The sequence below is a fragment of the Coptis chinensis genome, chromosome 3 (assembly GCF_015680905.1).
Source record: "Coptis chinensis isolate HL-2020 chromosome 3, ASM1568090v1, whole genome shotgun sequence".
NCBI classification, from domain to species: Eukaryota; Viridiplantae; Streptophyta; class Magnoliopsida; order Ranunculales; family Ranunculaceae; genus Coptis; species Coptis chinensis.
In genome coordinates, this window is record NC_141458.1 from 5,162,136 (window position 1) to 5,180,821 (window position 18,686).

General features: G+C 38.7%; 2 protein-coding genes and 1 long non-coding RNA gene across 3 annotated transcripts; 2 read left to right on the top strand and 1 right to left on the bottom strand.

The window, feature by feature from the left end:
• Positions 1–7,875: 7,875 nt before the first annotated feature.
• LOC147507479 (F-box protein At2g17036-like) lies at positions 7,876–9,806 on the bottom strand. The gene has a single exon (XM_086599047.1). The coding sequence runs from the start codon at positions 9,114–9,116 to the stop codon at positions 8,112–8,114; it is 1,005 nt and encodes a 334-aa protein (XP_086455173.1). The 5' UTR covers positions 9,117–9,806; the 3' UTR covers positions 7,876–8,111.
• Positions 9,807–12,197: 2,391 nt separating this feature from the next.
• LOC147507480 (glutathione transferase GST 23-like) lies at positions 12,198–13,420 on the top strand. Its single transcript, XM_086600185.1, has 2 exons — positions 12,198–12,711; positions 12,836–13,420. The coding sequence occupies exons 1-2, from the start codon at positions 12,403–12,405 to the stop codon at positions 13,196–13,198; spliced, it is 672 nt and encodes a 223-aa protein (XP_086456311.1). The 5' UTR covers positions 12,198–12,402; the 3' UTR covers positions 13,199–13,420.
• Positions 13,421–14,976: 1,556 nt separating this feature from the next.
• LOC147507481 (uncharacterized) lies at positions 14,977–15,891 on the top strand. The gene is made up of 2 exons (XR_015217674.1): positions 14,977–15,173; positions 15,263–15,891. It is a non-coding gene; the product is annotated as an uncharacterized LOC147507481 (long non-coding RNA).
• Positions 15,892–18,686: the final 2,795 nt, after the last annotated feature.

The window sequence follows — 18,686 nt, forward strand, 5'->3', positions numbered from 1 at the left end:
GTTTACAAGAATTGGAGAGGCTAATAGCCCGCGGAGCTCCCGAGAGTCATCGTCCGCCGGAGAGCTGTTTCGCTTTAGTCGATCCTAGAAATATAGGTCCTCGACGTTACAAGAATTGGAGAGGCTTTGTAGCCTGTGAGCTCCTGAGAGCTGTCTGCTCGCTGAGAGCGTTTCGCTTTAGTCGATCCTAGAAATATAGGTCCTCGACGTTACAAGAATTGGAGAGGCTAAGTAGCTGCGAAATGCATCAATACAACTAACCGGAGTAGATAGTATCAGTCAGCACAAAAACTTGTCTTACATTAATGAAAACAAAAGATTTACAACATGAATGGCGCTACTGATAAAATTTTTTTCAGTAGATAAGTATTCCAAGGTCGAGGCAACATCTTCCCCTCTTGGGTTCTTATCCAGTATGCTCCATTGCAAACACAGCGTTCCACGATGTAGGGCCTTCCCATGTGGGTGCTAACTGGAGTCGCCCCGCGTCTTTTGAGCACTAGGTCGCTTATCATCAAGGTGTGGTCGACTTGGTATGCAGGTCGATCGACTACCTCAATGAGAACTTGTCGGGGAACGCAGCTCGGGGTTTGGGTAGCCAAATAAGCTAAACTGTCTGCGTGGCGGTTCTCCTCACGCAAGAAATGATGTATGTGTACCGCTAAAGAAGAAGCAATAATCGATGAGCGACCGAAGATACTTTGAAAGGTTACCTTGGGTAGTATACTCTTTTGCAACCCGGCCGAACGACCGGTTCGCGAAGTCACTAAAGACTTGGAGCTCTTCGACAATCGAAGCCGCAGCCGGGCCATCCTTAGTCCCCTAATTAGTGCTTCGTACTCCGCTTCATTGTTGGAAGTGGCAAAGTCAATGCGAACTGACTTTTCAATCATATTTCCGTCGGGGGAAACTAATACGACTCCGATGCCGCTTCCACCGAGGTTACTCGAACCATCCACAAAAGAGAGAGGTGCGATTTGACAGCGTTTGCATGTTTGGGAGCTCCGTTTTTGTTCCCGGTTGGGGTCCTCGACCGGGAAATCATGCGAGGAAATCAGCGACCGACCGACCTTTTCGAAGAAGCGCGGGGACGAACTCTATGTGGTGTTCTCCGAAGTTCTTCGCCCAAACCGCCATTCGAAAGTAGTCTTGTTTTCTTTATGAAGGACTTTCTTCAATGGAAGGTCGGTGAGAACTTTGATTGGATGTGCTTGGAAGTACGGGTCTGAATTTCCGCGGCGGAATACAACAAAGCGAAAGTAATGCTCGTTCCAGAAGGAGTAGTTCTTTTAAATCGGGCGTGAGTGTCTTACTCGTGAAGTAGATCGGCTTCTCGAATTGTTCTCCTCCTTTAAAGAGAACCGATGACGGGCTTAAATCGGATATGGCGGATAAAGCCCGGTGTCTCTCCATGTAACCGGCTTGGCTAAGACGGGGCGTGGTGAGATACTCTTTGAGAGTAGCTTAATGCATGATGACATTGATCGTTCCATGAGAACGGCTCGCCTTTTGAGGAGTCGTAGGAACGGTCTACACTTATCCGAGGCCCTTGATATGAACCTTAAAGCGCCCGCGACCATTCCCCGACAACTTCAGATCGTTTCTTTTGTGCGTGGATCGGGCATATCTAAGAACGCCGGATCCGGGTCGATTTGCCTCGATCCCTACGCGACACCGATACCCCTAAAACTTTGCCGGAGGGCGCCAAAAAGAGGCATTTTTCTCGGGTTCGCCTTCATGCCCGCATCGGGCGTAGTCCGGAGAACGCTTTTGTTCGAGGTGGGTGAGGTGATCACCCGCTTTTTGCTTTTGACCACCATGTCGCCAATGTAGACCTCCATGGTGTCGCCTTTAACATGTCTTGGAACATGTCCGCGGACGAGGCGTTGGTATGTCGCTCCGCTCTTCGTGACCGAACGGGAGGACGTTGTAACAATAGATCCCTTGTTCCGTGATGAACGAAGTCTTCTCTTGATCTTCTTCGGCGAGTGGGATTTGGTTGTACCCACTGTACGCAATCCATAAAGGAGAGGAGTTCGTGACCACAGGTTTGGTCGACCGGTTGGTCAATGCGAGGCAAGGGAAAGCTATCTTTAGGCGTGGCCTGATTGACATTTGTGAAATCGACACATAAGCGAACTGTGCCATTCTTTTTGGGGACGGCAACAATATTGGCAATCCACTCGGGGTAGTCTACCTTTCGATGAAACCGACTTTGTTTCGAGTTTTTCGACCTCGCCATTGATGGCTTTTTGAAAGCGAGGGATAGTCGACGCAGGTCGTTATTTGACCGGGTTCAGCATCGGGGGGTTCACATTTAATTTGTGGCAAGCGAGGTTAGGATCGATTCCGCACGCCGATATCCACCAAGCAAAACATTTTTATTCATAGATAAGAAATTTACAAGTTGTGATCCGAGTGTGGGGTCGAGGTTAGCCCCTACATACACAAACTTGGGGTCGTCTTTGTGCCAAGGTTCACTCTTTCTTTTCTCGCCATTTGGATTTTTTACCGATGATGGCTAATCGCTTAGCGACTTCGCCATCGGAGGAGATCTGAACACTTGGTGGGACGACCGACCGGTATTAATTTGAATGTGGAGCGACCTTCTCGGCAACGCTGCCATGGGTATCCACGACCTGGGGAGGGGGCCCTGGCTGCAAGCACATTGATGGAGCGATTGCGCGACAATTGGTCGGCTTGATATGAAGCCTGGGACGATCTCTGAAACTTTAACTGACAAAGGTACTGACAAAGGTACTGACGTTGGTTCGATGCTAGAGGTCTACCGGGCGCATCGAGGACTCGGGCGCGAAAGTGCAGTATATCGGCAGTGATGGAGAACTTCACCGGAAGAGCCCCCCGCTCGCTGGCAGGTTGGGTTGGACTTCGACCTGCGACTAAGTCCCGCCATTGTGTAATTGAGGGCTCTCTATGGTGGGAAGCAATTCACGAAGCAGTGCATCCGCTGATTGACCCGGTTGCAATGGTACGCTTCAAGTTGATTGCTTCGAAGTTCCATCATGCCTCGAGGTCCTGGGAAACGGAGAACTTGATGTAAAGTAGATGGTACGGCCTGCATCTGATGAATCCAGCGTCGTCCGAGGATGGCATTGTATGGCGACTTTGTTGTCGAAACAGAGAACCGAGTATTACAGGTAATCTTATCCTCTCGAGATCCCACCGATACTGGTAAGATAATGTCACCAACGGGGTCGGCTCTGGAGCCATTGAACCCATAAAGGGGAGCGATCGGGTCGACGAGAACGGACTTGGGGAGGTTCATCTCTTGCATGGTGTGGTAAAATAAGATGTCACAGAACCGCCGTGGTCGATCAGACGCCTTTGCTTTTGATCCGGGCCGCTGATTTTTTGACATGAACGACCAATCGCCATTATGAGGAAGGCAAACTTTGCTTAAGTCGGCCTCCGTGAAAGTGATATCGCTATTTGCGACGACTGAACCGCGGGCGGAGTGCCTGTGAAGTAAAATGATAGACTTTCGAAGAGCCAACCCGACGCCTTTTCTCGGGAAGAGGTCACGGAATCGTCCGGAAAGGTAATCACATGAATAGTGCGAGCATTGTCACGATCGGACGAGTGCTGCCTTCTCTCGTGACGAGATCGATCACGGGAACGTCCTCTACTGTGAGGACGAGCCTGTACTCCTTGGCGGTAACGGTGAGGTGGAGATCGACTACGTACACGACGAGCTATCAACTTGTGACGCAGGTCGCCATCAGGAATGCTAGTGTAATGTTTGATATAACCAGCTTCCACCAGGTCTTGGAGATAATGCTTGAGCCCCCAAAGATGCATCGGTTTCATGGCACTTTGCTTTATGAAATGCACAAAAGGCTTGCCAGACGATCGCAAGGGCTGCCTGATGTTTGGCCGGAAAAATGAGGGCGCTTTGATCTTATCCAAGATGTGACGGGGAGCGAGCGAGGATGATAAACTCTCGCTGTTATCCGATCGGCACGAAGCCGCCGTGCAAGTTTAGCGACTGGCGCTTCTTGCCCCGGGGAACGATCCGAGACTTCGGCGACCTCGTGGCTCTCGCTAAAACCATGGAGTTTTAAGGTTTCTCGCAACTTGATGTACTTTGTCGACACGTAGAGCTCTGGGAAAGATGTCTCTGGCGTTCCTTCATCAATCCACCAGCGAGGGTCATTTATTTACAAGACTCGGCAAGCATTAGAAAAAGCCGATTAAGGGCTTAAAGATTCTTTCAAGCCACTTTCCATGCACGTTAGATTCGCCTTGAACCGCCCCAGGAATTCACGAATAGTTAAGCCTCCTTGAAAGATAATTGAAACAGAATCAAGATCCGCCTTCTTCCTATGTTGTGGACGCATCGGCGGGCTTAACAAATCAAGAAGTCGCTTTCGAAGGTGTTGATAGAATCGGACTCCGCTGAAAAGAACCATCGAGGCGCCATCCCGGAGGTCGGCCGGAAATAATCTGCGATGGAGATAATCAAACTCAAAGTGAGCTGTAAAGTGCCGGACTTTGAATATAGCGAGCCACATGCCGACTGAGGCAGGTCTGCCGCCGCATACATGGGAAAGCGTGGCTGGATGAAGTCGCGGTGGAGAGGATTTGCCGAGGACCTCTCATGGGTGAAACGGAGATGCGCCGATACGCCTTAAGCATCTTGTGTACAACTGCGGTCGAAGTCCTTCTTCGCAGAGGTCCGCCAATCCTTTTGGGACAACTCGTTAAAGGCTGCCGATTAACGCCATTGATCCGGTTCAACTCCGTTTCCGAATTTGTTGTTGCCGATAACTATCCACCGAAGCTGTAACGTAGCATTTTCCTCCCCGAAAGCAAGGAAATGCTCTCATTCGATTACTCCTAACCGGTGGGCGCAGGTTGAACTTGATCTTCTATGCTAACCATGCTTCGTATCGGGAGAGTTAGAAATAGATGAACCGATCTAAAGTGGCTCTCCAAGAATCGAACCCACGCATCGCCAATGTAAAGGGAGCTTTTGGTCTTTCCTAATTACAACTAGGAAGAACGGGAAGGGTTAGGATTTTGGATGTGACCGAGGTCGCTGTGAGCGAACTGCCTACGTATCTTCTCTCGTTTTTCCTTTTTCTCGGGAGAGAAGAATCAGGTCTGACGTAGTTCCAGTAGGTGGTATTTATAGAGTTTTGAGAGAGGAGATCCTTCTGACACGTGTATTCTTTTGTACAAATGTAGGGTGGAGATCGCGGATGAGTGTTGAATTGGATCTGTTATGATTGGGGGGGGTAGATCACGGTAGTCCCTATTTCCCGGTGTTGAGATTACCACTAAGATTTTGGCAATCATTACCGGTGGGGGACGGTTTCTATCCGGCGTTCGTAATTGGCGAAGTGTTCAGATTGAGATATCTTCGTTCGCGCACCACCTACTCGAGCCGCCGCAGTCGGTCTTGAGGTCGCCTTTGATTCATCTATGTGCATTGCGTGTGTCCGCTAGGGCCGTTTCTCGTGTCCGTCTTGGAGGTCGATATCTTGGCCGCTTATGCTCCTCGCGAGTGCGATGCCCTATGAGGATATCGCTCCCCTACACTATACTTGAATGCAATTAGTGCATTAATATATCTAGCACATTGCACTAAATCGGACATTTCTTTTTCTGTAAATTTGTTAGCTAGGTATAGCTCAACGCCTGCTAAAAGACATTGGAGCGGCATAAAACTTATCTTAAGATATCTACATAAAAGCACGGATTTAGGTTTGTTTTATTCAAAGGATTCTAAAGGTTCCAAGTTTGTGGGATATACATATTCAGGATTTATGTCAGATCCTCACAAGTGTCGCTCCCAAACAAGTTATGTATTTCTTAGTGGTAATGCTGTCATTTGTTGGCGTTCCACTAAACAAATTTTAATAGTAACTTCCTCTAACCACTCTGAAATTTTAGCTCTTCATGAAGGTAGTCGTGAACAAGGACCAAAATATCACCGATATATCCGATATATATCGGTATTTTGGTACATCGATATCGATATTTTCGACATATATCCACCAAATATAGAACCCTTTTTTCCTGATATATATCGGAATTTCCGATATAAAAATTTATATCGCCAATATAATCGATATATCCGATATTTACGATATATATATATCAGTTGACTTTTTGACCATTTTTTAATATAAATCCGATATTTCCGATATTTTTGATATTATATTTCCGATATTGTAAATAATTTGGACAAGTCACCAAAAAAATGGATATATTGGATATATCCGATATATATCGGTTTTTGGATACACCGATATATTCATCGATATCGATATTTTGGGCCTTGGTCGTGAATGTGTATGGCTAAGGTTATTAATTGGGCATATTCGTAGTTTTTGCTAATTACCTTCTATAACAGGTGTTCCCAACATTATTTATGAGGATAATGCAGCTTGTATAGCCTAGATTCAAGAAGGATTTATAAAAGGAGACATGACAAAACACATTGCGCCAAAATTCTTTTACACTTACCAGTTTCAGAAGAAGAAGCAGATTAAGGTCGAGCAAGTTCGTTCCAGTGACAACCTTGCTGATCTCTTCACTAAATCACTATCGAAGCATACATTTCAAAAGCTTGTATATGGGATCGGCATGCACAAAGTTCACCACCAAGCCATATAAAAACTTGTCTTTATCAGGGGGGTAATAGAATAGGGGGAGCATCCTGAAGAATGTGTCTCAGGACATATGCACTGTACTTTTTTCCTTTATCTAGGTTTTATCCCACTAGGTTTTCCTAGTAAAGGTTTTAATGAGACAGTATTAACAAGTCACAATGATTCTGGGTAATGTTAAGTTGTACTTTTTTTCATTTGTTTTGGTTTTTCCCACTAGGTTTTCCTCAGAAATGTTTTAATGAGGCAATTGTCATTGGATAGTTATTGAATATTCAGAAGAATGCTACAAAAGATGCATCCACCAGAATTTCCACAAGAATGGTAGACATCAAAAGGGGAGTGTTATGAAATCTATGGGCCTATATGGATGCCCACCATTGACCCCATATGGACACCTCCTCATATGTATTTATCCTGATAATCTTTGTATCTAGGAAATAAAGTTACCTAGTTATATATAAAGGTAATCTCCTCCCATTTATGGAGACTTCATTAATAAGATTTCTCTCTCATTCTCTCCATTATTCAATCTACTTAAGTTAGCGTGGTGTTCTCTTTAAGGCTATTTAATTCTAACATTTTTCTAAATGTAAAAATATTTTCGCTCAAATGTGAAGTCGAATATTTTTGCTCAAGTGTAAAGTCCAAGCTTGTTCCCTCAAGTTGAGGGCTAACATGCGCCAACAACTTGTTATGTAAATGTTGGCTCTCAAATCATTCATAAAGTGTGGAAATTAAAATTAACAAAATAAAAATTTTAATAACAATTAAGCTTTGTGGGAGGGATTGAACCTACGTTTCTTTTGAAAATGGTAAACCCACTAACCACTGGAGAATGAAAAACATTAATATTCATAAACCAATCTATTATTGTATACCTATTAATTTGTATATAGTTCAACCCAATAACCCTATTTCTTTGCCGAATTGAGGTTTGATTACATTACAAAGAAAAACACCAATGTTGCAAACTCAAATAAATGCAAAGATAAAAGCGATAATTTTTTATTTTTTTATTTATTTTTCTCTCGGTTCTAAAGCAGTATGAATCTCGAGCTTATTGATGTTGAGCTTATATTTGAACTTGTATTAAGAACTCAAAACATGATTTCATGAGGTATATAACAATCCTAAATATGTACAAATAAATTAGTTAGCATTTTTTATCACTAGAGTTTTTCATATTAAAACTATCATCACATTTAATAAAAATATTGATAACATTTGTGTATATATCCATAAATCAGAGATCGATAAATAATTAAATTAATAATAAACTCATGCTACAATTCCCTTAACACCAATACTAAGAAAGAAAAGGGGGCAAGACAAATTCAGCACTGCTGCAAAGTTGGCTCAACCCAAATGGGCGGTGGAAATATCATGTCACCATCCATTTGGTAATGAGGTTCAAGAGTCCCATCTTCCAAACTGAAAACTCCCAAGTCGTGAGGTCCAATTCCATGGGGCAGATCATTCATGTACACCTCTGTATAATCGTCCGTAAAGTATATGCAATCTGGTTTGCATCCAGGAAACTCTAAAGCTGGAAGAGACGGGAGAATTTACACCTAGAAACACAGAGCGACCACCTAAACTTTTCACCTCAATCCATTTAACCTCAAGTTGATCGAGCTTGAAAACGAGGAATCGATGAGTGAGGTAATAATAATCCGATTCATCTACACCTACGAAATCCCTCACTCTTTTTATTAGTATCAAGTCACCAGATAATTCTACAAGATACCTCTCTTCAATCGTGTGACCTACACCATAAGAATCTGGGGCAGCAGCCACCACTGATAACTTAGGATGGGGATGATTGAGATCACAATTAAAAACAGTTCCGTAGATATTCAAAACGAAAAACTGATTTTGAAAATAAATAACGCTGGACATCAGTGTGTGCGTCTGATCTAATCCGGTCCATTCCTTGTCTCCAGGCTTGCAGAATGCTAACCTACCAAATTGACCATATACTGCCATAGCAACAAAATCGCGATTTGCTGATGGGTTTGCTGACAAAGCAACCCTTTGCAGGTAATGGACACCGAAAATCTCATCTTCCTCATTAAGAGCTTCAAGTGTTTTTAAAGAAGGAAGATGGATCTCATTATCCACAGACAAGAATGGGTTAAAAAGACAAACATCATAATTATCATAATTCTCAGAAACTGTTACCAACCATCCATATATAGAACCAGCGCAATACCTGTCGTGAGGCAGTTGTACTGGGAAATTGCAAACTCTTTTCTCGCTGAGGCTGTGAAAACTGCGAGTCTTGCCATCACTGTTGAGTTCAGTAGTAAGCATCAGCATGGGAACTTGGCGGTTGACTACGTAGCTTCTATTTTCTTCGATATAAACAGATCGCCATAACTTAGAAACAGCACCGAAACGTATGAAATCGTTGATGTGGATCAATTTACATGCTATTAAAGCAAGAACGTCTTTTGGAAGTTCTGACCAATCTACCATGATCGAAACCTGAACAAACTTCTGGAGTGTCTGTATACCCTAATAACTTATTATATTCTTATGATGTATTATGATATAGAGAGAATTACGGAAAACCCATACCAATTTGATTAGTTGATCTTGTAGACAAAATACTCCAAAAAAAACAGCAAATTGATGGCCATAAAGCAACAATAACTTAAACACTTTTTGATTGCCATGAAACAAAAATAGTTTAAACAACAATAATTTAAAAAAGTAAAATGGCTAGGATGATCAGAGAAAAGTAGACAGAAAAGACGCTGGAAAAGAAAAGAAAAACATTCAACATATAAAAGGAAATCACGGCTCAATTCAATCTCTAAAAAGGGAATCAGAGCTCAATTCAATCTCTGATTTCCTTATTCCTTAGAAAATAATAAAGAAACAAATTAAAAATATAAAACTTAGAACTTTGATTTCCAATCAAATACCACTAACGAATAGGCTAAGGTATTGTAAACAGAATGAAGGAAAAATAGAGATATATAAAACTACCACATAGAACTATATAAAACCGGAATACGAAAGGGGGATAACAACAATATGAGCGGCTATGGCAACGTTTTGATTTTATACGAGTATGCGAACCGTGCTACGCATCGGTGTTTTTTCAAAATTTTAAACCTGTGGCTCTAACATCTCTATGATAGTATGATTTTTTGAATTCTAGTTATAATCTAAAAAATAATATAAAAACATTAGGAGGGGTTGAATATAATTTGAGTGACGTGAATGAGGTTTTCTAAATTATTTTAAATAATATGAAGCTAATTCTAATTTCAATAAAGTGAAAGAGTTTTTGGTAAATTGTTTAAAAATGAGAGAGCTGATTAGAATAATTAAGGGAGGTGGTTCTAAAATCATAAAATAGAGAGATTACAAATACACAGTTAGGTTGAGAAATTTTCCTCCTAAAGATCCGGCTATCATATTGTGTAGAGATTTAAACTTGAATAAGATCTTGATGCCTAATAGTCCACCTAGCAAGTTCATGGGCATCCCCGTTAAATAACCTACTAATCCAATACATATGGACTATACTACGAGACATAACCTTATTAAGAGAAAACTTAGAAGCTGTACAATGGGCTCTAATTGTCATGCTAGGTTCTCGAATGTAGTAAAAGGTGTCGAATTTGCCAGAGTTTGAATCACGTACTGTTTGGTTGTCTCCTTCAATGAGAAAACAACTTGCAGATAGAGTTCTAGCTAGGTGGATAGCAGTTTCAGCTGCCACAAACTTAGCTTTTTCAGCACTTTGAATTTTGAAGGTTTTGAAGACTGCAACAACTGACTTTCCTTTCATATTCCAAGCTATCACTCCAGCTGCACTTGCTCCTCTCCCCCATTTTCTGTCAAAAGAGACATCAAACCGTATATTTAATGCAATCTTCATTAACAACTGGAAGTGAGTCAACCATATTCAAGGTTATGGTTGAGTTAAGGTTAGAGATACGAGGGGAATCCTCTTTTTCTTTGTCTGTTTTATATGCTTACCCATTTATGCCATATAGCCATTGCTTCTCTTTATTGAAGTTTGTATATCATCATTCTTGTTGTGACACCAATTGACAACATCATCAGTCATTGTCTTATGCTCAATTCCGAATACACTTCAACTTTCAAGTTGATAGAGTTAGTGAACCACAAACTCTTTGTCCAATCACAAGTCAAGAAGATATGTGTTGGCGTCTCAATACAAGATTCATATAAGGGACAACTCATATCCCCTTCTATCATATCTTTCTTTCTAGCAGCGCAAATCACATGTAGGTATAGTAGAGCTTGTATATACAATTTCCAAATAAAGTGTTGCCAATTACCAGCCAATTTTAACTTCCAAATCTTAGCTACAATTTTATTATAGTAAGAAGATGAATGTGTACTCCAATCTTCACCGGAGGAAAAGTTGAATGATTCCATAAGAGCTTGTCACTCTTTACATCAAGCCTAATAGTCAAGGTTTGAATGAAGGGTATTATTTGGGGTGGGAAAATATCATTTAGCTTAAGTATATTCCATTGAGCACCTCCATCCAACATCAACTCAACAGCCCTAATGTTTTCCAAACCATTTGGTATAACCATGTGGTCTTTGAGATCAATGATTTTACTATTTATCTGTAGTCAAGGATCTTTAAAGACTGAGATCTCATTACCATGTTCAATCCTCCAAATCAAATTTTTTTTTGAACTCATTGTAATGTTTGTGTACTCACTTCCAAAAGTATAAAACGTTAGAGACAGGTTCAGGACTTTGACCTAGCCACTTATTACCATATATGGCTCTAAATGTTCTAGCCCAAAAAGATGTAGTGGTCAGTTATAGCTCTCCAACAATGTTTCGCAAACAAAATTTTATTCATATCACTGGCATTTCTAAAGCCAAGACTCCTTAGTGTCATCAGTATCGTGTCGATAAAAGCTTCTGCATGCCTTATCATTTAGTTAATACATGGAAGTTCCTTGGAGTCAAAAGATTTTACATCATGAAAAGCTTTCACACCCCTCTCATATGAGAACTCACGAGTCACGGCGCTTTTTTTTTTTTTTTTGACTTGACATATATATACCGATATCAGAGCTAAACGCCTATTTTTCAAGATCATGGGCCTCTCCATTAAAACATCTTCTTGACCAACTGAAACATGAATAATTAAATTTACTAGAAATTCTAATAATGGCTTTAGCTATGTTGTGTAATGACCAAGCCAAACTGGACTCCTGGGCCTTCAAGCTGTTGATAATATTGATGTTATCACCTTCAAACACAAAATTTCACCTCCTAGATGTTTTGCCAGCTACACTACTACCTCAGCTACTAAAAATTCACTCTCTTCAGCTGACTTACCTTTTGTTATGTTTGAACTTTATTGTATAATCTTGTTTCTCTACTAGCCGACCTCTTTAAATCTATACTACTTTCTAGTTTTACATGGTACCACGTACACGTACTTACCACAATTTTATCACTTCTGTGTTCTGAATAGTCCAGAAAGATGGCAAACGAACCTTCTAAGAAAATGATGAAATAATAGTCAAGTAGACTGACTTTGTTTCTGTGGCCATGGTGTCTCTATCTTAGCTATCTCAGTTACTTGTCCAGTACTTCATTTGCTCTCAAGTCATATGGTCAAATTCTTATGAAGACATGAATTTGGAGGCTTGGTGCCGAAGAAAGAAGCTTCGAGACTCGCCTTTGAGAATATAAATAACGGACTTGAGCTGCGAAATTAAAACCAAGTACTTCTCTTAAATTTTCCAACATGGAAGAAGTGAAATTGTTTGGAGCTTGGCCTAGTCCTTTCAGCTACAGAGTCATATGGGCCTTGAAGCTAAAGGGTGTGAGTTACGAATACATTGAAGAAGATCTTGGCAATAAGAGTGCTTTGCTCTTAAAGTATAACCCAATCTACAAGAAGATCCCAGTTCTTGTTCATGCAGGAAAGCCTATAGCTGAATCGACTGTTATCCTTGAGTACATTGAAGAAACATGGCCCGAGAATCCCCTGCTCCCAAAAGATCCTTATGAGAGAGCCAAAGCGAGGTTTTGGATTAAATTTGGAGAGGACAAGGTGATTATAACTTACCATTTTCACTTGAATTTCTTTTTCTTTGACTAATTTATTTAAGGAGCTTAATTGTAGAACATATAGACCTTATGCTCATTCTTCATGGTCTTTGATTTGTGATGACTAGGCAATGACATTTTTCTCGTTCTTTGCGACTGAAGGAGAGCAGCAAGAGAAGGCAGTAAAAGATTGCTTTGAAGCTTTGAAGACGGTAGAAGAACATGGACTAGGGAACAAGAAGTTTTTTGGTGGTGACTCTATTGGACTAGTTGATTTAGCCTTTGGTTGGATGGCTCATTGGTTGGAAATTATGGAAGAATGTGCCGGTTCAAAAATGATTGAAGCTCATACCTTCCCAAATTTGTATCAATGGATACAAAACTTCAAAGAAGTGCCTATCATCAAAGAGAATCTTCCTGAACATGATCAAGCTTTGGCCTATTTCAAACGTCAAAGAGATAGGTTTTTGACTCATGGTCATAATCACTAAAAGAAATTGAGTACTAGTTGCAAAGGGGCAATATCCAATTCTGGTTTTCGTATGTGTTTCATGTGTGCAGGTTTTAGAATAAGAAGCTGTTTTTGTTTAATAGATATGTGTGTCATGTTTTTTTCAGAATAAGGAGCTGTTAGTGCTATGACTTTTGTGTCTTGTATCTCAATCAAGTGTCCCATGTCAAAAGAAATAAAAGCCTCCAGGCATTGTTACCAATTTGGGATATGAGAAAATAATGTCAAAAGAAATAAAAGTCTCCAACATTGTTAGCAATTTGGGATACGACCAAAAATACGGCATGGAAATAATTCCAAAATTATTTGGTGACTAAAAAAATAGTAAGGTCAAATATTCGGTCAAAAATTCACAATTCGGTAATTATGTAGTATTTAATTAATATGCATTTTAAATGTTTGGTTGCGAAAATTCGGAAACTAAAAATTTGTAAAATTTTGTTAGTAAATATTAATAATAGTTGTCATTCTCTACAACATAACAAACATATATAATCAGTTTAACTACGAAACATTGAAGCCAATTAAACGGTCCACATAAGTACCTTCATTTACTTGCTTTTGGATTTTATGAAATTACAATTCAAACTTTAAAATACACACACCATAACATGACAATTTAAATATTGCCCAAAAAGTATTAGAGCAAAGTTTTTGGATTAATTTATTACTAAAGAAATAAAAATGGGGACATAAAGTAGATCAAAAATAACAAAAGAGAACATAATTTTTATTAATTTTTTTTTTAACAACCAATGAATTTTTTAACCAAATTTTTGAAAAATTGGTAAAAAACTGAATTATACTTTTCAAGAAAAAAAATCGCAAATTATTCTGAATCTTTCAACTATTCAAAAGTAGTAAATAATTCGATTTGCGAATAATTCGGCGAATTACTAACAAATGCCTCTATTTATCAAAACTGTAAGTTAGGCCTCATTTCGTAGTCTCTACTCTATAGTGTTGGAATTCTTGACATAAAGTCAATCCAAATCTTTATCATCGAAAATGTCAAATTCAAGCTCACTTCTCTAAGTCAGAAAATCGCTTGAATTTGCATGGTCTGATGCGGATGTTTATCGCCAAACGATTGCGTTAAAAGCTACTTCAACCATAGTACAAAATATCGCGATATATATTGAGATTTCAACAAAGGATAAGTAAATATTGCGATATGCTTAGAGATATTTACAACTACAAATATCGATGATATTATCAACGTTATCGATATTTTAGGATATATTACGATATTTGGTGATATTTTGTGTATCGCCAAATATCAAATATCAAATATCAATTTTATTTAATATTTATCATTATATTTCAAATAAATATAAATTATATATCATGATATATAAAAAAAAAATCCAATATCCACGATATTTGTCAATATTTTGGATATATCCACGATATTTGTATATGAAACAATGTCAAATATCCTCAAAGAGGAGGATATGTCCACGATACATATCCATAAATCAGAGATCGATATTTTGTCATATTCTGATATTTTGTACTATGACTTCAACTAGGCCACAGAACCTTACCTCCAAATATGGATCACACGTCAGCAATACCAAGTGTTTAATAACATTATCCCTTAGAAAATCCTAATAAAAGAGTTGCACCATTGCCACTCGTACGAAAAATTATCACTTATTAATCAAAATGAGTGATTTCACCGTGCAACTAATTAAAAGGGGGGTTTGCACGGATATATACTAAAATAATGCGCGAAAGAAAAAGGTTGATTCAGTTATTAGGAAAGAGAGAAGAATAACAGCAGTGCCGCCCTGATCGAAACGAAATTTATCCACAGCCTAAAAATATCACATTTTCGAGATTTTCAGGATGGTGAGTTCGTCATTGGTGGAAAGAGCAACGAGTGATTTATTGTTCGGTCCATATTGGGCTATGAACATCGAGATCTATGACATTCTCAATCGTGATCTCGGGTATTTACAATACAATACACCCATCTGTGCATATTTTACATATATATATATATATATTAAATGTTAATGAGCTTTTAATTGATTATTAGGCAAGCAAAGGATGTAGGAACATACATACGGAAATCAACTGTACACCACTCCGCAGAAGCTATTTCCACTATTATGGTTACCAATTTTGATGGTGGGTTGACAGTCAATGGTTTCAATCCAACATATCACTAGTTCAAAGTGGCGTAGAATGGAATGATGGATCTGTTTCGGTTCTTGTCATTCTAATGGAGTTATAATTGTGGTTCTTATGTTGGAAGAAAATGGTGAAGGAATAGAAAATAAATGGCTGATGTTGGAAAGAAGAGGACGCGGGGGTAATGTTGAAAGTTAGGGGGGGGGGGGGGTTGGATTCTATTTATTTATTGCTAAAAATTGTTTATTAGTGAAAAAATCTTTTTTGAAAAAATAAATGTGTTTGGTCTTTATTTAAAAAAAAAAATCATTCAAAAAACACTTTTTGGTTTCAAAAACTAGTTTTATAATAATTAGGTCAAACTTGTTTTTCAAGTTAAAAAACTATTTTTCTTTGAGGGAAACATTTTGGGCGCTCAAGGCAAATGAATTTTCCGGATGTTTTAGACTTTAGTATTTTATATACAATGATATGCCGAAATATATCGAGAAATATAGTATGAAATCTGATTTAATAAAATAGCTTTTAAGAAAAGGGAGGGGTTCTAAGGACATATTTTATCTTGACAAGTAAACAAACTCAAAATTGTTATGACATTTATAAGTTTTGGATTAAGCTAATTTTTTGTAGATATAATCTCATAACTATTCTAAACATTGTCACAAATAATCAAAAAAATAAAATAAAAAAATCTAAACTTGCCAAATATAGTATAAAAAATGGTGAAAATGAACGGTCTACAATTATCCAAATTTTGTAAATTGTTAACTACATTTGGCAAGTTTGATTTTTGATTTTTATTTTTTTGATTATTTGTGACAATGTTTAAAATAGTTAAAAGATCATATCTACAAAAAATTAACCTAATCCAAAACTTATAAATGTCCTAACGATTTTGAGTTTGTTTATGTGTCAAGATAAAATATGTCTCTAGAACCCCTCCCTTAAGAAAAATCACAACCAAACATGTTTATTTAAAAACTGTTTTTAGAATAAATATTTTTTCATAAAAATATATATATTTTTTAAATAATTTTTTGAAAAAATGAGACCCAAACACCCACTTAATGTACCTTATTTTATTTAGTTAAACAATTTTTTTTTTCTTCACTAATCCTCCGTCACAATAATATTTAAACTTGAATAAGATCACAATCTAGAGATGCAATACACTTTGGAAGATGTCTCATGTTTTGATACCTAATAGCCCACCTGACAAGTTCATGGGGCCTCCCCGTTAGATAATCTACTAATCCAATGCTTATGGACTATACTACGAGACATGACCTTATTACGAGAAAGCTTTGAAGCTGTTACAATGGGGTCTAATTGCCATGCTAGGTCTCAAATGTAGTAAAAGGTGTTAGATTTGCCAGAGTTTGAATCACTGTTTGGTTGTCTCCTTCAATGAGAAAACAACTTGCAGATAAAGCTCTAGCTAGGTTAATAGCAGTTTCAGCTGCCACAAACTCAGCTTCTTCAGCACTTCGAATTTTGAAGGTTCTGAAGACTACAACAACTGGCTTTTCTTCCATATTCCAAGCTATCACTCCAGCTGCACCTGCTCCCTCCCTCATTTCCTATCGAAAGAGGCATCAAACCATATATTAATGCAATCTTTATTAACAACTGGAAATGAGTCAACCATATTCAAAGGAGTAGAGTTAAGGTTAGAGATACGAGGGGAATCCTCTTTTTCTTTGTCTGCTTTATATGCTTCCAAGCATTTATGCCATATAACCATTGCTCCTTTGATGATGCCCTATTTATTGAAGTTTGTATGTTCAAACTTATACAAGTTCCTTACTTCCCACATGTGATGCATGACTATACGAAATAGAAGCCATTTGGCTCCTATATCATCATTCTTGTTGTGACACCAATTGACAACCTCATCCAGCCATTTTCTTATGCTCCATTTCGAATACACTTCAACTCTCAAGTTGATAGGGTTAGCGAACCACAAACTCTTTGTCAAATCACAAGTCAAGAAGATATGTGGTGGTGTCTGAGTGTCTCAATACAAGATTTAGGGACAACTCATATCCCCTTCTATCTTTCTTTATAACAGCAAATCACCTGTAGGTAGAGCTTGCACATACAATTTCCAAATAAAGTGTTGTCAATTGCCAGCCAATTTTAACTTCCAAATCTTAGCTACAATTTTTTGCTGGTAGCTAGGAAGATGAATGTGTACTCCAATCTTCATCGGAGGAAAAGCTGAATGCATATCTCACAGAAAAAAAAATCTATTTGAAGAATGATTCCATAAGAGCTTGTCACTCTCTACATCAGGTCTAATAGCCAAGGTTTGCAAGAAGGGTATTATTTAGGGTGGGAAAATATCATTCAGCTTAGGTATATCTCATTGAGCACCTCCATCTAACATCAACTCAGCAGCCCTAATATTTTCCAAGCCATTTGGTATAACCATGTGGTCTTTAAGAACAATGGTTTTACCATTTATCTGTAGCCAGGGATATGATCTTTGATAAGCACCCAAAACTGTAATACTAAACCCCGTAGAGACATAGCATTTTGGTTAATTATGTGTTTAATAATCATGAAATAATTTTATTTTCGTACTTTTGCAAGTTTTCGCAATTATCGTGAATATGATGATAAAACTTGCATCAAAATACGAGAATACTGTGCATACTTGAAGTCTTCCCACTCAGCCCAGTGAAGCCCAACAAAGCCTGACTTGAGCCGAAGATTTCAAAGGGACAAAACCAGTGCAGAACGAGACCATGTGTAAAGAAGCAACAAACTTCCAAAGCTCACATCTTTCAAACCTGGACTCCGATTTCGGCAAGTGAACTGCCAGAACGACCAAGGCAATGAGCACTATGCAAAGACAGAAAGTTGTCAAAACTCCAAAATCTGGGCCGCCACTAGACACAGCTCGTGGACCCATTCTGCAGCCCACAAAAAATGATGAGTCATCATGCATAGACAAGTGGCAAGTGATTGACACTTTTGTGACACTTTGCAAGAAAAGAAAAGACAAAACAATAAATGCGTGACTATATTGTTTATTAAAAAAAGGTGAAAAAAAGTTTGGATGCTTTGAAAAAAAAAGACAAGTTTTATGAAAAAAAAAAGTAGATGTTTTAAAAAAGGAAAAGACAAACTTATAATCAATTGGGGGAAGGCTTCATGTGAGAGACGGGGGTATATATTTTGAATGTTGGAGAAAGGAGAGGGGTCTCCTCTTGCATTCCATTTTGTGTTTACATTTCATGCATAGTATTTTCCTTTCTTTGAAGCTTTTGTATTAGGTTAGTACAAGAAGTCTTGAACTTCAAATAAAATCTATTTTCTTTAAG